Source organism: Danio rerio, chromosome 10, assembly GCF_052040795.2.
Source record: "Danio rerio strain M-AB ecotype USA chromosome 10, GRCz13ab, whole genome shotgun sequence".
NCBI classification, from domain to species: Eukaryota; Metazoa; Chordata; class Actinopteri; order Cypriniformes; family Danionidae; genus Danio; species Danio rerio.
The window spans coordinates 35050018-35071729 of record NC_141030.1 but is presented as its reverse complement, the minus strand read 5'-3'; the positions used below and the strand labels follow the sequence as shown (position 1 = coordinate 35071729).

General features: G+C 34.2%; 1 protein-coding gene across 10 annotated transcripts in view; it reads left to right on the top strand.

Annotated features, from left to right (window-relative positions):
- Positions 1–21712, top strand: part of robo3 (roundabout, axon guidance receptor, homolog 3 (Drosophila)) — a 494668-nt gene that overhangs the window by 459282 nt on the left and 13674 nt on the right. For all 10 annotated transcript variants that reach the window (XM_087268852.1, XM_087268848.1, XM_087268847.1 and 7 more), the window contains 10 exon segments: positions 5824–5990; positions 7263–7384; positions 7475–7691; positions 9575–9699; positions 10654–10831; positions 13428–13655; positions 14774–14813; positions 14913–15052; positions 17905–18180; positions 20316–20460. In XM_087268852.1, the coding sequence (XP_087124978.1) occupies positions 5824–5990; positions 7263–7384; positions 7475–7691; positions 9575–9699; positions 10654–10831; positions 13428–13655; positions 14774–14813; positions 14913–15052; positions 17905–18180; positions 20316–20460 (1638 nt within the window).

Sequence of the window (21712 nt, the reverse complement as noted above, 5' to 3'; positions counted from 1 at the left end):
GCTGTAGTGAGTTTATTGATCTGCTGTCACTCTATGTTGGCGGAGTAATACAAAAGGGTGAGGAGGCTGTAGGAGTTCTGATATTGCAGAATATCGAACTGGTATCAGCCAATCAGATTCGAGAACCAGACAGAACTGTTGAATAAATTATAATAAATTGAATAGAATTGAAATAGTAAGATATTTCAGGTATAAATAGGTTTTTTTCATCAGTCCGATCATATGTGGTCATCAACATTTTGAGTTTTTTTTTTTGTTGTTGTTGGCTTTGTTTTCACATTTTCAGCTCTTTGAGATATCAGATTGCTTTCATGGTGTAAACACCCATTGAAGTGACTGCATTTAGCCTAGCTTTACTAACTTAACATACTCAATATAGAACTTAGAAAGAGCAATAAAACAAGGTATACATATTTTGTTGCATTGTATCAAAGCACAATATAAATGGTCACGAAAGATCCACTATTACTATCATCGATTAGAAACAGGGCTGTAAATAAATACTAGTATAAAAGTTATAAGAGGATGCATAATAAGGGAATCATCCTAATTGGATGACCTACACATCAAGAATAAAAAATAAATAAATAAAAAGAAACGTCAAGTGTTTTGGGTTTGTTCATGGAAAGTAAGCTTGAGAAATGCACTTGCTCTTGAGTATGATATGCTAATGAATTCAGATCTAGTCCACACAGACTCTTCTTTAAGCTATTGTAAGCTGGCTGAAATGGGGCTACCTCTAATTACAGAAGCAAGGTCCTGCAGTCTTTAGAGGGAGGACAGACAGCAAACAGGCTATTCAGCAATGGACACACACACACGTGCACGCACACACACACATACGCACACAAACACTAGCATTGGTATTGGTATTGGTAGTTTACAGGCACTCTCCATAGGCGTAATGTATTTTATACAGTTGAAACTGCTTATTATATTGCCCTACCCCTAAACCCAACCCTCACAGGAAACCTGTGGCAAAATTTGAATGTGAAAAGCCCCCATTAAGTCAGCATTTTGAATTACAAGGACACAAGCCATGTCATCCTAAACCACCGCAATAGAGTACAACTAGGTCATACCATGTCACTATACCAAAACACTGTCCTTGTAAACCACCAAAACCAGTACACACACACATTTTCAGTCTTTCTGTATGTCATGCACACACACTAGGTCTCTCTCCTCTCCCTTGCCCCCCTGGGTAACAGTTAGCATGGCCCCACATCCCTAAAATTGATTCTTTATAGAGTGCTGTGGGGCTGAAAGAGGGAGGGGGGAGGTTGCTATAAAATTTCCTCCCCTGAGGTGCTGCGAAGGAACTGCGGATGAAGAGGATTGAGGCTTTTGCTTTTAGAAAAGGTTAACTTTACGGCCCACTTTTTGATTTTATGCACGTTTATGCGAATATGTGTGTGCATTCAATAGCCCAGTTGGCGTTTTGCTGGAGAAAAGGGATTTGTGTCACACCTCTCAGCCTTTCCCTGTTTCCTCCATCCCAGCTGATGGCAAAGTGACCTTGGATTTATCGCTGCTATCGGCGGCCGCTGAAGGAATATTTACGACGTTCCCAGCATTTATGGCTTGGCCTAATTGTGCAGGTCGGTCTTTTATTGGCTTTGTGTCTGCGGCAGGAGTTGCCACCGGGGGAAAATAAACCTTGAACGCGGCGCACGTGACCAATGCTCTAAACAAGGGTGATGGTTAACCACAGACAAGTGAAGAGAAACATCCCCGAGCCTTCTGCCGCAGACAGATGTCCATGTTTAACATGCATTGTTTATTAGAGGGGGATGCATGTTGTTATGAATTTTGCCCACCTGTATGTCACAACTAAGCAGCTCTCTTGGTTGTCATTGAGTCCCATTCATATATCAGCATTTTTTGGATGTTATCTGGATTTTAGGGTGCTTTCACACCTACACTTTTGTTTCGGAACCTGTCTCGTTTGCCAAATTAGAACAGTTCGTTTGGAATATGTGATACCAGCAATCGCGCTCGAATCCACACCAACTTAATCGGTCCGAGATCGCCTGAACGAGGTGGTCTCGGCTTAATTGAAATGAACTCGGGAGCGGATCGATTGTAGTGAGAAAGTGATACGATCCAAGCCCGGCTATATCACAGTGTATCATGGATATGTCATAGGCATGTATACAGCTATATGAAGAGAGAATTATGAGTAGGGCGGGAGGTCCTTTCCTACCGGTAAATGTGCGTTTTATGTAAAAGCCTATAATGCACAAGCTAACTGTTACGTTTGAGATAGTCTTACCTCTGATTTATATTAGGTGACTGTGTCTGTGGGTATCACAATTCAAAATGAAAGCGCAGATTTTCACTTATGATGTCTTTATTGCTCATTATCATAAATTAAAATAAGGACGCATGACAGCTGAGCCGGTCTTACATCTGAAAATAAACCCTGAAACTCTGACCAATGTGAGGAGTGTTTACTCGCATGTGACTTGTTTTTAGCTCTTTTGGTCCGTTTAGAAACTTTGCCGTGTGAAAGCGAACCACACCAAGAACAAAGAGCAACATTGTAACAATTTTAATCCCTGTTTCGAGCAAATTGATTCACAGGTGTGAAAGCATACTTAGGGTGCTTTCACACCTATATTTCGTTTCGGAACCTGTCTCGTTTGCCCAGTTAGCGCGGTTCGTTTGGCATATGTGATACCAGCAATCGCGCTAGGATCCGTGCCAAATCAATCGGTCCGAGATTGCTTGAATGAGGTGGTCTCGGCTCGATTGAAACAAACTCTGGAGCGGATCGATTGCAGTGAGAAAGCAATACGATCTGAGCGCGGTAATATCACAGTGTTTTATGGATATGTAATAGGCATACAGCTATATGAAAAGAGAATTATGAGTATGGCGGGAAGTTTCGGGAGTCTCGCGGATGCCCGCAAACGAGTGATAATCTCCTGGTAATCGTGCATCTCCCTCCCAGTCCTCAAATATGTCGCGCACCCTTCTCACCCCTCCCCACCGCATCTCTCCTCGCTCTTCAGACATGTCGCGCACCTTGTCAAACACCACCAAACCACCACCTCTCCTGACAGCTGAGCGGGACCCTAATATAAACCCTGACACTCTGACCAATGTGAGGAGAGTTTACTCACACGTGCCTTTTTTTAGCTCTTTTGGTCCGATTAGAAACTTTGCAGTGTTTGCACCAAGAGCAAAGAGCAACAATGTTACAATTTTAATCCCTGTTTCGGAACAACTGAATCGATTCACTGGTGTGAAAGCACCATAAGTGAATCATCTGCTGTAGTAAACCGAGATGTCGATCAATAAACATATTGAATGCATCTTATAATACAGTTCATGTACTTAACATGCACTTGCAGTGTACTCACTAGTGCTGGGTGAATGTTCGAAAATACTATCTTAAAGCTGCGCTTGCCATGCACATATTGAAAGGGATCCACAGTTGTTTGATCAGTAGTAAAACTCTTTCGAAAGCCAGAGGGTGCACTCATGTAAAAAGTCTAAACTTGCACGGAGAAAAAAAAAAACAGGAAATCCCCATAGTGTTGTATGATAAACAGAAGATTTTACACCTTTTATTGATTCAATGTGACTAAAAAGGGTTGCACTGACTAGTCGACTTAAATGCTCTGCAGTGATGCTTTTTGATTGGTCAACTAGTCGCGCTGCACAGATCACGCGATTTGACCTAAACTACATGACAATTTTACACACAAAGATAGGTTTACTTGAAACTGCCCTCAGATTGTAATTTTTAAAATGTTATTTTTCTTATATCAACGTCAAAGATTCATGTAAACTTAGGGTGAACTTTAGATCATAAAACAGATGGCAGTTAGGTTGCTCCATGCAAATACCCTGTAGCTGATGATAGCCAGTCACGTTTACGCAACCTTGGAAAAATCATGTGATTGGCTGTTGTCCTCGGCGAACATAGATGCTGTGACACAAAGTACCATGAAGCGCACAGAAACCATGTAGTGCAGAGCTACGAAGGTGTGTGAAACTTTATAGCATGTGTAAACATCATCCCCGGTGAATGTGGTGAAGATGTGCAATTAAATTATCTTTGATTTTGGATGTGATTTTGCATAGCTTGTCCGTGCAGTATGAGTCTGTGGTAAATTCTGCTAGGTTAACTACAACCGGTTTTACTGACAAAATGTGCATGAAAATCACGATTAATTGTCTACCCTTAGTAGTATTTACCTAAATGATGAACTGAGTAATGACAGGGTTAAGTTGGGTTAAGTAACTACATGGGTTAAGTTTGAGTTCTTGAGCAGGTTTAGGTGTCGTAGTTATTATCCAATATCAATCATGAGACATACATGTAAAAAAAGACTGTTAAAAAAGTGCTGCCAATTTTCTTTAACTGTAATTAATTACTCAATGTAGAGATTAATTACTTCAATTAATCCCACATGACTTGCATATTAAATCTTGCTGAAATATTAACCCTAAAGGAAGATTTAAAGTCATTAGTGTGTTTAACATTACCATTCGTACCTTTGGAAAGACATGTTTAGATTCAACATAGGATTCATTGCGTATAAATATTTAGCCAACAATGGCCGTTTTATAAGCTGCATCCAAATTTTGTATGCTTAATAGTAGGGTTTTCTTTTGCAAAACTGAGCAAAAACATAAAATATTTTGTGTAAATTATAACAATAGAATTAATTTTATTCGAATTTTCTTACATTTTATATATTAATAGAATATTAACATCCTTTTTACTGAACTCTTGTAGAAATCAATATCAGCTTTGCACTCAGAAGAATGAAAAAAAACAGCTGTTGTTGCTTGTGTGATATTTGTTATTTGTTATATAGATATTATTAACTATATCATATAGACCAGGGTTGTCCAAACTCGTTCCTAGAGGGCCGGTGTCCTGCATATTTTAGTTCCAACCCCAAATAACACAGTTGAACCAGCTAATTAAGATCTTTCTGGGTATACAAGAAACTTCCTGGCAGGTGTGTTAAAGAAAGTTGGAGCTAAACTGTGCAAAACACTCGCCCTCCAAGACCGAGTTTGGGCACCCTTGATATAGACAAACATCAAACAAGGCATTTTTACTACAATATCTTGAATTCTCGGTGCATAAAACTGCATTTTACAGGCTCCGTCATGAAATAAGTGATGATTTACAAAGCCTAAAAGCTGTATGGATTTGCTCCAATTTAAGTGTGCGTGATTAATATCAGAATTATCATTTTGAAGAGAATTAAATCTGAAACTCCTCTGCACATAATAATCAATGCTTTATATCTAATAAAATCACAGTTTTACATCCGAGCTGTTTATTTATTTAATGCATGCAGTGCATTGGCCGCATTACAGCAAGCCTAGTCTGTGCCATAAATAAATCTAGCACCACATAGATCTTTTTTTTTTTTGTCACGTCATGCACTGTCAAGCCGAAGGGTGCAAGAATAGCATCAGAGAAGAGGCGGTCATTAAGCAGACACATGTAATGACAATCAGAGGAGTGCAGATAAACATCTATGACATTGACTTTGCTGTTAAATCCTCCACTCTAATGCCGTGCCGCAGCTTCAGGACAAATGTAGGACAAAACATTTGCTCTATTGATGTTTTATTCAGAATCAGCCAGTCGAGTTGGGAGTTTTGATGAATTTAGAAGCTGAAATAGATCCATGTGGAATTAGGGATTGATTTAAATATGATTGGGATGGCCACTCAAGACTCAAACATTCATATTTATTAAATAAGTAAATACATTTTACTAAAATGAGCTTATAGTAAAGTGTGACCCTATAATAATTATTACTGTCTTTCTGTTTTTATTTTCAGTCAATCGGCAGGCAGTACGTGGCAGACGGTTGCAGATTTTGTGAAGCTGGAAAAGCACACGGTCACCGGATTGTCTCCGAACACCATTTACCTGTTTATTGTGCGAGCCGTCAATGCATATGGCCTGAGTGACCCAAGCCCAATTTCAGAGCCCGTACGCACACAAGGTCTGTACTCTGGGGGATGATCAATTATATGACCTTTGTTTTTATTACACATGTATAAAAATGTGAAACAAATGATATGTTTAGCTGTTAAGTAGAGATTAGGGATTATGTTAATTATATTATATTAAGTTTATGTGAAAATCAATTGCATTAAGTGTGGATTGGATCGAACCCTGAAAACACAGTTTAGACTAAATTCAGAAGAAAAATATTCTATTGTATCTAATAAATTCTGGTATGTCTTTTAATTTTTTTTTTCAAATGTCAGTTTTATTTTAAGTAATCACAACAAAAAAAAAACTACTGTATTAAAAAAATATTATTATTTTTGTTATTAATAAATATTATTAAATACAATCAAAAGGTTATTTTTGCTTCTTGTTTAAACTACTTATTGAAAATTAGCTGAATTTGTAAAAACTATTCATAAGTTACCTTTGATTTGTTTTAAAGCAACATGAAGATACTCAGCATTTTTTACAGTGTTTATAACTACAATATTTTTCTGCATCTTTTCCCCATGTACAATAATATGTTTACAATGCTTATATTTGTAATTAGTAATAATATCAAAATAATACAACACAAATATCCACATTTTTATTGTAATTAAAATCCATATAACCTAATATGTATAAGAATAAGAAAATTACGTGATATATAGTTACATGTGCGATTTAAAAATAAAGGTTTGATATTAAGAGGAGTTATTTTCCATATTACATATATGAAAGGTGTAGATATGAAATAACATTAAATTGAATATTGAATTTATAAATACAATAACATTTATTGATACATAGTTATTTTATTTTGTATTAATGAGAACTATTTCATTTAACTAATTAATTAAAATGATGAGAATATTTTTTTGAACATTAAATCATGTCACAATGCATAAATTATATACAGTTGAAGTCAGAAATAATAAAAAAATTATAATATTGCTTAAGAGGGCAAATAATATTGACCTTAAAATGGTTTTAAATAAAATCCTTTAAAAACCCTTTATTTTAAATAAAATTTCCTCTAGCTGAAATAAAACAAATAAGACATTCTCCAGAAGAAAAAATATTGTAAGAAATACTGTGAGATTCCTTGCTTTGTTAAACATCATTTGGGAAATGATTTGGGAAATTTCCAGGAGGGCGAATCATTTTGACATCAACTGTATATAATATTTTTTATGTTTGTTTGTATTTGAGATTAAATATGATGCATTATTAACATTTTTAACAGCTTTTATCCCCTCTTATCCCATTATTCCCGCAGATGTGAGTCCCACAGGTCAGGGTGTTGACCATCGTCAGGTGCAGAGGGAGCTGGGAGAAATGTCTGTACAGCTTCACGAACCCGTGCTGTTGACGGCCTCCAGTGTGAAGATCAGCTGGAACGTGAGTCAAATCTGTCCTCCGCATCGGCTCTTCTGATTCCCTTGCACTTCTCGTTATCTCATTCCTTCATTCCTCTGTCCTGTACGCCAGGTGGACCGTCAGTCGCAGTACATCCAGGGTTATCGGCTGCTTTATCGGCCTGTCGGCGGTTCCTGGTCCCAGCAGGAAGTGAAGGGTGCAACAGAGCGTAGCGCCGTCATCGCTAACCTGCTCAAAGGCACCGAGTACGAGATTAAAATACGACCCTACTTTAACGAGTTTCAGGGCCTGGACAGCCGATCGCAGACACTCCGCACGCCAGAGGAGGGTGAGAGAGAGATTTCTGTTTCATTCACTTCAGTTTATTGGTTCAATTCCAGATCATTCAACTCTACTCTGCTTCAATGTGTGTATTATGAAGATGAATCACTTCAATCTGGGAAATCTAATTATGGAGGGATAATGGAGATTAGCTGTTAGAGAAACTGTTTTCTCTGCTCTATTTTTTTTTTTTTTTTTTTGCAAATGATTTAATGTATTTTTAAGAAAGTATCACTGAATTACTCTTCTAATTATATATATACTGTATATATATATATATATATATATATAAATTTTTTTTTCAATTATATTTAATACAAAACGATTTGTTAATTATCTTTATGAAAATTAAATGTACACAGTTTTTATTGGAAGTTATTTTGCTTTTTAAAAATAAATTTAAATATTTTCATATTTTTATTCAATTCAGTTTGAGTCCATGCTGTTCTATTCAGCTGTAAAGAATGCAAACAAAATATATTAAAATGTGTATGTGTGTATTTCAATATGATTATATTTAATTACAAGATTGTTCAATATTTTATTGAGACTTTTAAAAAGGCATTAATTATCTTTATGCAAAATAAATACCCATTTAATTGGAACTAACAGAAATTGATGCAGGCACGAAAAAATGCCAGAACGTAAAACTACATTGCTTTTACAAATATAATATTGTAAATATAATATATGTACTTAAATTAAGTAAAATATTTTTACATATTTTGTATCTATATTGAAGGTAATCAATGTTTTTGCATTACTCGTGATCATGCACACATATATTATAATTTAAATAAACATATTTTTGCATGCACAACATATTACCATAACATATACATGCAGAATATATATTAGTGCCATCAATCAATGAAAAAAAAAAATTAATTGCCTTTTTTTTTCTAATAATCACGATTAATTGCAATTTAAAGGCTGAAACTTCTCATTTTAGCTATTCAAATGTAAATGTAAACTAATGTAAACTGGAGAGAACGAAACTATTTAAATTCAAAATACGATTGCTTAAAAAAAAACGGGGGATATTAAATTCAGGAAGGCTAATAATTCTGACTTCAACTGTTTTTTTATTCAGTTGTTTTATTTTTTTCTTTTGTAAAAAAAAGTCCATTGATCTTTCACTTTCCATTCGTGCAAATCAATTTAACTCCACTCAGATCAGTTCAATTTCAGTTCATTCAACTCGAGCTGACTCCACTTTATGTGAAATAAATATTACTTATATTAATAATATTATTACAAATATTATATAAAAAATCAAATAATGTTCCTTGCTGAGTTGCGGCTTGAAAGGGCATTCACAGCGTAAAACACATGTCAGAGTAGTTGGCGGTTCATTCCGCTGTGGTGACCCAGCCGAAGTCAATTAATAATTTTTTGTATAATTTTGTTTTTTAAAAATCCATGTTACTTAAATAATTTTTGTAATCATAACTATCTTTGTACAAAATAAACATACATAATAATAAACATTTAAATCAACATTAAATAATGCAAGTAAAACAAAATACTTTTACATATAGTCATGCTACTATAAAAACTGTGTAATGAAAAAGTTCTGTCGTTGCTAACCTGCTGAAAATTCGACCCTACTTTAACAAGATGTTACTTTAACACAGACATTTTGCATGCCAGAGCAGGGTGAGAGATACATCTCTGTTGCTCTTTGAGTTTCCATTTGATGCACTTCATTTTAATTCCACTCTAATCGATTCAATTTGAGTTCATTCAACCCGGGCGACTCAGTTCTATTCCGCTGTATGCAATATGAAGATGAATCGCTTCAGTCTTGCAAACAGAATTAAGGAAAGGGTGCTAATGCAGATGCAGCGTTCAGCTTGTGGTTGTAATGGAGTTGTAATTGTGTTGCAGTGCCGAGTGCTCCTCCTCGAGCTGTGAATGTGGCCACAGTGAAGCTCAGTAACAGCTCTAGCATCAGTGTTTCATGGCAGCCTCCACCCACAGACATGCAGAATGGAGTCATTCAGGAGTACAAGGTGACAATTCACATACATGCAACATACAGTCTTACAGCCAACACAATATAACACATAACACATGCCCTGACCAGGTACATTATATATATAATTTTTTAAATTTATTTATTTAGTTTTTATTTAGGTTAACTTAAAAATAAGTAAAACTGATATAAAAATGTATTATAACTATAAATTCATACATGAAAAAATATGGAGCAAATGATAAGTTATGCATATTTTGTTATATATAGACAATTCAATTATCAATGAAATTTAGGCTATTAATATTAGCTGTAATATTTGGCCTGTTTATTTTATATATTTTTAAATTAAATTTAAAAAGAAAATTTAGTTTTTTAAAATTTTGATTTACTTTAAAATAAGACAAAATTAAAGACAAAAATGTAAAAACAAAATAATAACAAAAAATTATAAACTCAATTATATATAAATTAGGAAGCATATTGTGAATATATAAAAATATATAATATTTTAAATAATTGTTATATATATATATATATATATATATATATATATATATATATATATATATATATATATATATATATATATTTATATATATATTTTATATATATATATATATATATATATATATATATATATATATATATATATATATATATATATATACACTCTGTATATGTTATAATTTAAAATTAAAGTGCCTAGCCTATAAAGTACTTTTAATTGGTACTACTAATTAAGTTTAATAATTCAACAGAATAAATGCAGAAAATAATATTAAATATCCCAAAAAAAAGTCAATAAAACTCAAATAAATAAATATCTCAATCAGTTTTAGATGTACAAAATCTTAACTAATTCATTATTCAAAATAAGCTGCAATATATTTTTCTTGTCTTTAGTTGTTTTTTAGGGTGAAATATCATCCACTTTAATGATTTAATGATCAAATGTTTACTTCAGATGTTGTTATTGATGTGATTTCAGGTTTGGTGTCTGGGCAATGATTCTCAGACACGCTACAACATCAATCAGACGGTGGACGGCAGTGTGTTAAGCACTGTACTGAAGGGTCTGCTGCCTGGCGTCCTGTACCAGGTGGAGGTGGCAGCAGTGACCAGTGCAGGAGTGGGCAAACACAGCCAACCCGTATCTGTTCTTATCAGTGAGTGATTAAGCAATAAACCAACTCTGACTTTCTGAAGGAAAGAAATAGAATAGAGGTGTCCAAATACATGATATTGTAAAAATTCCCTTTGTTTAACAGTTAAAGTCTCGCTTTGAGACTAAATTTCTTAATACTTTTCAAAAGGCTGAGGTTTAGTATGGCATTCTGAGTAATATACACACATACATACACTTTGGTTGTGTATGTAATATTTACATAAACAACAACTTTAACAAAAGTAAAACTGTATAGCTATACAATACATTGGTACAGTATATAGACAAACTACATCATAAATATAAAAATAAATGAAGTTAAAAAAGTAATGTTTAAGTGACATAACAACATTCACTAAATTGTACTACTGATCAAATGTTACAATACAAATGTAATATACACCTAGAAATGAAAGTATAAAATATAAAAACATTCTTATTAGTAAGTGCTTGCTAAAACAACAGCCTTACATTTCAGAATAAAAGAATTAAAGACTTGTGGAGCTGAAATACAAAAAAAAGTGTACGTTTTATATCATTGCTTTTTAACATTCCTGCTTTGAGCTTTATGACGAGTTCACACTGCATGATTTTAGTCCTGATTTTGACAGATTTTGAGAAATCGACAAATGCCTGGAATTACAGGCAAATCGGTGCTCAGTTACGCGAGTAATAACCACACAGTGTGAATTATCAAAGATGCAATCTGAGAGAATCGCAGATGAGTCGCCGAAACCTGTGAGATATTTGGCTTGCTAAATATCTGGACCTGTCTGCGATTCAAGTCATGTCATGTGAAATGAGAACTGATTGAAAATAACATTGACGTTTACCTACAGCCAATGAGAGAGCAGCATTTTATTTATTTACTACAATATATACAAAATTACGCTGCACGGGTTCTGACACACACATCATCACGCCACCATATTACTCCTGTGCTTCTACAATTACATTGGCTTCCTATTAAACCACGGATTGATTTTAAGACCTTGATTTTAACTTTCAATCAGTGCATGGGTTAGCACCCAGTTACATCTGTGACCTGGTGACCCTCGCCACCCCAGCCTGCAGTCTTCGTTCTGCATCGGGACTTACCTTGTATCAGCCACGATGTAAACTCAAGACCATGGGTGGGGAGGCTTTCTCATACACTGCAACTAAGCTGTTGAATGCACTTCCCATTAGCATTAGGAATGCTGCCTTTTTAAGAAACTTCTTAAGACTCACCGTTTTAGCATTGCTTTTAACTTAGGATGATCATTTTCTTAACTTTTTATTCTATCTTATAGTTTATATTTTTATTGTTTTATTGCATCTTTTATTGTTGCGCTGTTTTGCTCGCCTTGTATTGCCTGTATTCTGCCTTGTAGCGCTTTGAGTTTAAGAAAAGCACATTGCAAATACAATTTATTATTATTTTATTTATTTTATTTATTTTATTTATTTTATTTTATTTTATTTTTGTAATTTTATTTATTTTTTTATTTTTTATTTTTTTAATTAATTAATTAATTTATTATTTTGAATCTTATAAGATCTGAGAGAATCGCCAATGAGTCGCTGATAACCGGCCATTGCCATCAGCCTTTACCTACAGGCAGTGAGAGAGCACCATCCGCTAGTATGGGTATCTGCAGGCCAGCGGGACGTTGAGGGAGAAGTTAAAAGTGCTTATTTTCAATCTATTTGGAAATGGAAGAAAAAACTAGTGTAAATTTGGCAGGAGCACCCATGTCTGTTTGACCTGTCATCTGAGCAATGCTACAACCAGGTCCAAAAAGAAAAAGACTTGAGAGAAATTTTTAATTCCCCAAATTTTTAAAGTCCAGTTGAGCAAAATAAGTACATTTTCTACCCCACTAAAGGCTTCTTTCTCGGTATGTAGTTAAAAACTAAAAATATAGTACATGACCTCACATTGTCTCCATGTCACTTCTCGCGTGTGTTTGGTTGTGAGATGTAGTTTGCGGACCGAGACGAAGTTGTCAGCGAGTCCTCCAATTGTAAAGTCATGCAGTGTAAACCTCCCGTCGCAGATCCATTTTGCAGTGTAAACACAACACAGACAGAGCAATATTCATGCAGTGTGAAAACATCTGTGACACGACTACTTTAAAAATCATGCAGTCTGAACTCGACATAAATTGTTTAAATCTTTCCAATAGCCTCAGTCCTATTAAAATAGTCTAAGTAACACTTTGAGCTCACTTTCTTTCTATATATAACAACTAATCAGGCTTAAATGTAAAAATAAATCAAATAAAAAGACAAAACGCAACATCACCTGAAAAAAAATCTCAATCGATGAAGCATACACTTCTAAATATTTACATGAAAATATAAAATATATAAAAATGTTCTTATCTGTGAGCGCTTGCCAAAAAAAAGCTGCTGGGACTTTCAAACTGAAAGGATTAGACTCCAAATACAAAGAAATGTGTCAATTCTCTTTGATTGCTTTTTAAAGTCCCGCTATGAGACTAAATTGCTTAAATCTTTCCAATAAGCTGAGTCCTATTAAGACATTCTGTGTGAGTAACACTTTGATCTCTCTCTCTCTCTCTCTCTCTCTCTCTCTGTCTGTTTTTCTCCAGAATTGCCGGCAGAGCAGCCCACAGTCACAGGTGGAGGCAGTGAATCTGAGGAGAATGTAAGTCTGGCGGAGCAGATCACAGACGTGGTGAAGCAGCCTGCCTTCATCGCAGGCATTGGCGGAGCATGCTGGGTAATCCTGATGGGATTCAGCGTGTGGATCTACTGCCGACGCAAGAAGAGAAAAGAACTCAGCCATTACACTGCGTCATTTGCATACACACCGGCAGGTATGCGTGTAGATATTTTAGTTATATGCATTCCATTGCTGGAACTTATATATTTTTATTGTAGTTTATTGAAAAGGCAAAAACTTTATATAAGTTTTTGCTTTGCTTTGCTTTGCTTTGCTTTGCTTTGCTTTGCTATGCTATGCTTTGCTTTGCTTTGCTTGTTTTGTTTATTAAAAGAAGTTTACACTTTTTTGGTGTCTTTGTTACAGCATAGCTATTTATTTTATTTTTTGTGTTTTATTTATTTTATTTTTATTTATTTTATTTTATTAAATTAAGTTTGTTACAGCGTAGCTATTTGTTTTTTTTTTTTAATTTTATTTTATTTTATTTTATTTTATTTTATTTTATTTTATTTTATTTTATTAAAATTTATTGAAGATTATACTTTTTGTGTCCTTTTAACAGTGTAGCTGTTTTTTGTGAAGTTTACACTTTTTTATTTCTTTGTTACAGTGTAGCTATTTTATTTATTTATTCATTTAAAATCCTTTATTTATTTTATTTTTATTTATTTATTTATTTTATTTGTTATATTTATTTTATTTAGTTTTATGTAAATTTTATTTATTTATTTTTTAAATTAAATGAAGGTTAAACTTTTTGTGTCTTTTTTAACAGTCTGGCTATTTTGCTTTGTTTTGTTTTGTTTTTTATTAAATGAAAATTACACTTTTGTTTCTGGGTAGCTATTTTATTTATTTTATTTTCTATGTTTAATTTCATTTTTTATTTATTTTATTTTATTAAATGAAGTTTACACTTTTTGTGTCTGTTACAGCATAGATATTTATTTTTTATTTGATTTAATTTTATTTTATTTTTAAAAAATTAAATGAATGTTACACTTTAATTTTAGCATAATTATTTGTAGTTATTATAGTAAGTACATATAACATGTGTAACAAAACAAGTTTAAATAAAATGAATTAATAACGAGACATTAGAAAATGTTAAAAAAATTTAATAAAGTACATTGTTGTAATGGAATTTCATTTATATTTTCAACTTCATCATTTGATTAAACAGCATAGGTCTACTTTTATTCATCAATCATAAACACATTTATCCATATAGATTTGTACCTGTATTTAATTGCATTTTCATTTTTACAGTTGGTTTTCCACATGGTGAAAGTTCTGGACTTAACGGAAGGTAAACTACACTTTTAGCCCCTCAAGCATTGATTTAAAGCATAAATAAATTGATTTGAGAATAGTCTGTTCTCACGGATATTTTTGGATCTATCTGTAGGCCTGGTATGCTGGGTGCTAACATGGGAAATTATCCATGGCTGGCTGATTCTTGGCCTACTACCAATCTTGTGCACAACGGGAAAGACTCAGTGAACTGCTGTACATCTAAACACGAAACACCGGAGAGATACTATAACGGTAAGACTTGATTTTATAGAGTAACACCACTGACTGTACTGTTTAAAGAGGACTTATTATGCAAAAATCCCTTTTATAAGGGGTTTGACCACAGTTGTGTGGCAACAGTGTGTAAATATTACCCGCTTCTAATGCTAGAAATTATTTATTTCAATTTTTTATGATCACAATTCATAAAAAACATTCTGCAGAAACACTTTGATTGACATTCTCCCTTTGTATGTGTCATGAAAGGGGGGAAAGCCCCACCCCTTAGTGACGATCTCTCCCTCATTAGCTTAAACAGCTCTAAGTGAGAAGCAGCCATCCACCATCAGCGTTTTCTCTTGCTGAAGATAATATCAGCAACTAACAGGATTATAAATGTGGAGTTTTAGGATTCACAAATGAACACTGTAGACTGCATAGTCGCTTCTTTTGAAATTGGTTTGTGGGATAGACTATTTAGAGTGTTCTGGCCTGAATTTGGCTTACTTTATTATACAAACTATGCATCTAATTTGATTTTACTTTAAGGCTTTATGTAAAAACAAACACCTATTTTAAGTCTTGTGAAGAGAGTCTTTTGAACTCTTAAACTGCTGGTTTCAGACTGTTGAATGACTTTTTTTTATTCTGGCATGATTGGTGCGATTATGCCTTTACAGTAGTATGAACTGTTAAAGTGTGGTCAAATGAATATCTACGATTTAAATTATTGTTTAAAATACAAATCAGAGTGAACTTTTTTTACATGCAAAGAGACCCCCCCCCCCCCCCCGATACATCTTGTTTTAATGTCCTTTATGGGGGATCAAGCCTTAATTAGGGGGGTCAATCCCCCCATACCCCCCTGTAATTTGCACTCTGTATATAGATACTACAAGTTTTCTAAAATGTTATGTAAACCATGCACCAATTAACACACATTTCTACTGAAAAAAGGTAAACTCTGGATGAAATCAGGTTCAGAATTCTTGTTTAATGTTCATCTCATTTTAGAGTCACATGTTTAAAAATTAAATGCAGCCATGCATACCTCCAGCTACATAATTCGCAGTCTCCAGAAACGTCCACGGTACTACGTTTTCAGAATGAGCCTGTGTTGGTTTTTATATAGAATTTGGGAGAATCTCATTTTATCACTCCAAAATTCAGAAAATGCTGTTAACCATGGGAAAAAGGGATGTTATTTTTTATCAGTCAAATCACATTTGAACAAATCCCTACAGTATGTGAAAATCTTTAGGATACAAGTATGAAATACTAAATACGTTGTGCAGTTTTGGTGTATGTATTATTATATCTGATATTGTAATTCTTTAAATGATTTTAATATAGCTTAGGCTATTTTATCTGACACTGTTGTGTTGAGCCTACAAAAGTGAAGATGTAATTTGTATTTGATGTAAGTTTGAGTATTAGTAGACTGTCTGCTTAATATCTGCTGATATGCTCCTACAACAGACATTTAACGGACTATAAGAAACCTTGCAAATAAATATCAATTTACACCATTCCTAATCCTAACCCTAAACCCAACCTAACTGTCTGCTTATAATTTAATGAGAATTAGTTGGCATGTAGATGCAATGTTACCTAAATTCAACAAACGGACCATCAAAATAAAGTGTTACCATAAAGTTTCATGTCTTTCAATTGTATTCATATTTGAACACAGATATGTTTTCATTATCTCCAAAATAAATAAAGAAAGAAACCCAGCTGCTCTTTTGCCCAGTCTCACACACATGCATCTAAATGCGCATGTTTCACGCACAAACACATCTTTGTGTGACAACAACTCTCAAGAACTGAAAGTGCTGTGTCTTTAATGTGGTATAAAGATTATTATGCATTATTGGAACATCAAGGAGGATGCAGCAAAGGAATATCCTTTATTAAATTCAAACAACTTTATTATTTAATGTATCACCTTTAAATTTAAAAGGCAAGCATAAGGCCGATCTTAATAAAAAAAGACCCCTAGCCTATAAGGTATTTTAAGGAATATCTTAAACTGACCAGTAGCTATGTTTTTTCTCCTTTCCCTTATATTTATTTATTATAATGATGGAACTTGCGACCTTAGTAGGCTAACAATGGTTTGATTTGGGGCGTGTCCGCTAGCATTGGCCCGACATTGAAAAGTCGTCGTTCCTTGCGCCACCTAGTGGATATTGCAGGACAGCGCATGACAAATTCCAGCACAGCGCAAGTGGTGCTCACTGCAGAGCCATTTGGGCAGAGCTGAGCTCCAGCGAGGGGGAGCTTGAGCTCTCGCTCCTCCTTTCTTGCACTTCTTCTACGAGTGATGTCACTGGGGTTAGGGTTAGGGGTGGGGTGGGTGTACGCATTAAAACAGCTTATAGGAGGAGGAGCGAGAGCTCATGCTCCCCCTCGCTGGAGCTAAGCTCTGCTCAAATGGCTCTGCAGCGAGCTGTGTCTCGCACAACGTGTGAAGAAACGTGAATTCTCAGTGGGCACATCTGTACTGCAAGCAGGGGCATAGCAACCAGGGGGAATGGGATGGAAATGTCTCCCTCACTTTTAGAGACAGACCATTTAGAAACAGGTGATTAATAGTAGTGAAAAGTAGAGAAAAAAACTGCCTCTTAAAAATATGTATCATAATTGAAATTGACACAAAGCAATACAGTGTGATTAAAGAAACACTTACACATATATTTTGAATGTTTTCATTATATTACCCTGAAAATCACATAACGAAAAGAAGCCCAAAAATCTCGAAATTGGCGAGTGCATGAAAAGACAGACAGTGTTTATGCCTGCGGTGTTTCATCCTAATTAATTTAACGCTAACTTTCCATCTTCTGAATGAAACTGTAATTAATCTCCCATCTCTTTCTCAGAGGCGGGAATCTCTAATTACCTCAATCAAAATGAGAAGTACAGCGCAGACTCCAACGAGGGGCCGATCTACAGCACCATCGACCCCACCAGCGAAGACTTACGCAGTTTTACCGCTCAGTATTCTCAGCACACCACACCCTACGCCAGCACTCCCATTATGCCTTTCACCAACCAGGCGCCCTGCAGCCCTGAGCAAGATGGCAGCCACTGGATGACGCAGCCGGGAACCTCCAATGCTCAGTATGCCCAGCCAGACCGATCCAAGACTGAGAACGGTAGCGGTTCCGTCTTATTCATTCCTTTCTGTGCTGATACCAGTGATTTGCCTGGGTAAAAGCAGTAGCTATGTTTTCATTCACCTGTTTTATACGCATTTTGGATTTTTTCTTAAAAAAGTGCTTGATGGAAATGCCAAGATGCGCATAAATTTTGAAAAAGGCGCATACAATTTTTATTCAATAAGAAAAAATGCACATAAACTGTGATGGAAACACTTTTACTGAATAAATTCCAGTATGCACATTAAAAATATATACATTTATAAGAGAGATTGACAGCATTAGGAAAAATCTCTCTACTAAACAAAACTTGGGACGGCGGGTAAAACACCTGGTATGTTGTTTTGGTCATTCTAAAATGCCTTAACGATTTAAGTATTATTATTATATTAGTACCTCCAGAATTTTACGTATCGGCTTTGTCCTCTGAGGCGCAGGTCATTTATTAAATAAGGTATAAGGCTTCTGAAGAATGATGCAGTAGTGTGCATTAAACCAGGTAAGTGTGCATAAGCCAGGTTAAGACCTGAGTAAACCAGCAGTAGAGCAGGAGCAACAGATGAGAAGCTATGCTGGAGAATAAGTGAATATGTAAAGCGTATTTCAGGAGAGTAAGTGACATGTTATCAAATGAATGGACCATTATGACAATGTATGTAAACACTGAGAGGTTGCATCAATGTAAAGAAAACTGTAGTGTGAAAACAGCTGCTTGTGTTGCAGTAGACAGGGCCAAGAATAACATGAAATCCTCTCAGACCTCTTAGTAAAACAATTCTAAGATGGTCAAAAACGAAAACACACAGAAGCGGGGAAGGAACACAGAACAAAAGACACTTCAGATTGTCCGGAGGAGACTTCAGATTGCTCTGGGGTTTGCTCTGTACTTTCTCGGCTTGATTATGTTTCAATAGTCTATCTTCTGGTATTGAAAATCTCCAGTCTGATTATGGTTAATTAATTGAAAGAACTACGACACTTCTCCTTAAGCGAATTCTGCTTTTCTTTTTAGCACTAGTTTATCAGGTTTTGCTCTCTTTGACTCATCAGCTGTGTAAAACATATGCTGGATAAGTTGGCAGTTCATTCCACTGTGGGGACTCCTGATGAATAAAGAAACTAAGCCGAAGGAAAATGAATTACTGTAAATTGGATTCAGAGTTATTTTCACAATTATGTATTTATTTTAGTTTCAGGAATTATATATTGAAATATATTTATATAATATATAATAAAGTACATTTGATTGAATATAAAACAAAATTCTTAAAATTCTAAGTTATTTTTAAAAATTTGGTAATAAAATATTTATATTTCATTAATTCAATTTATTTCAGTTTTACTCATTTTAATAAAAAGGTAACAAAATTATCTTGAATGTAAGAAAATATAAAAAAGAAAAATATCAAACGTAACAAAACATTTCGGTTTCTTATATTTTCATTAGTTTTTCAACCAATAATTATATTTAATTTTAGCAATATTTAGCGTAATCTATAACAACACAGTTCTTGTTATTCACTAGCCCTTTTGCTTTATTACTCTTTCTTACTCTTTTTGTCCATCTTGATAAAATGGGTACAATGGACAGCATTAGAAATCTGTTGAAAAAGTCTTCTCTCTGTTAAACTAAACTCTTTTATTGATTTATTAAATAAGCTAAAAGACTTATGGAGCTTGTCCCGCAACAAATTCAGTTTTTCTCTTTGATATTTATCACAAGTTTATCAGGAAGTGATGATTTTGTTCCCTTTCACTCATTGGATGAAAATGCTGCAACTTAATAGATTTTATAAGGATATTTAATTTAATAAAAATGTTAAAGTCTTAATTATTAAAAATGATTTATAAAAATATTTCTATTTAATCAATTCTTTTTATTTCAGTTTTACTCATTTTAGTACTTCATCTCAATTAAAAAGGGTCATATTTTATTACCTTTTAATAAAAAGAGGAATAAAACAATCTTGAATGTAAGAAAATATATATAAAAAAATATTGTAACAAAGACATTTCTGTTTCTTATATTTTCATTAGTTTTTCAACCAATAATTTTATTTAATTTTAGCATTATTTCAAATGTTTATGACAACAAAGTTTTTGTTATTCACTACATCTTTTCTTTCTTACAGTAAAACAACCAAAGCAGAAGTTGATGGGGAAGCCGGTGAAAACCCCATCTCTCAACTGGATGGATGCGCTGCCGCCTCCACCCATCTCTGGAGATCTGGAGCAGTGTGACGAGGAGGATGATAACGAACTAATACAAGACATGGGGTAAAGTTGACTTAAAGCCTTGAGATTCGCTTCAGTGCTGTGCCAGCTGGACAAGCCACTCTTTAGCATTACATAACAAACAAAACTTGTATTGTGATACCAATGTTGATTTGACATGCTATTTAAACTCCCATAACAGAAACCTTCAGTTGTTATTCAGTTATAGCAGGGCTGAATGACAAGAAAATATCGGTCCAGTCACTGGAACTTTAGCAGAGGAAACAATTTCAAAATTTTTTACTTCATTTCCATGTATACCTGTCAAGATCATTTACCAGTTAGTTTTATTTTAGTTTTAGTGATTTTAGATTTCGTATTAGCCAGATTTTTTCCAAAATTACATCCTATCAGTTTTTTCTACAAATTAGTTTGAAGTATTTTAGGGCTTTAATAGTTTCAACAGAAATAGTATTGAAAAAACATATTATTGTAGTATTTATGTACACTTATTGTGACATACGATAGTGACAACGGGGTTGAGGATTCACATGCAGTATTTATTAAGAACAGTAGGCATGCAACAGTCAAACAAAGGAGCAAACAGTATCATACAGGCCATATCTGGCCACAGGCAAATAGATCGGTCCAGGCGGCTAACAGCATAAACAATAAACAAAGCGAGGGTAAAGAAACATGGCATGGGAAAAACAAGATAAAGTAAAGGCTTCGTAATGTTGACAGATTAACAAGACTCAGCCATGTGTGTGGAAATGAAAGGTGTCTTTACAGTCCAGGTAATGAATCAATGATGAGCTTCAGCTGTGTGTTTGTATGTGTATGTCATCAGGGACAAGCGGAACAGGTGTGTGTGAGGTTCATGACAGGAGTTGTAGTCCATTTTGTGGCAGATTTGTAGTTCTCCAGTGATCCGCTGTAGCTAGATTGGTGGTGAATGTAACAGTTATATTAATATTTTGGTTTTACTTTTATGCTCAAAAGTTCCGTTTTTATTTTTGTGAATATATATATATATATATATATATATATATATATATATATATATATATATATATATATATATATATATATATATATTGTTAATATTTGTTTTAATTAAAAGGAAATATAAAAAATTTATTACATATACATTGTCAATCCCCAAATTATTCATACCCCTGGCAAATTCTGACTTAAGGTTACTTTTATTCAACCGCAGCCATACTGTATATATATGCTATAAAAATATACTATAAATAAATAAAATAGTCCAGTTCAGTTCTTTAGTACTCAATCTTATTACAGTTTGAGTCAC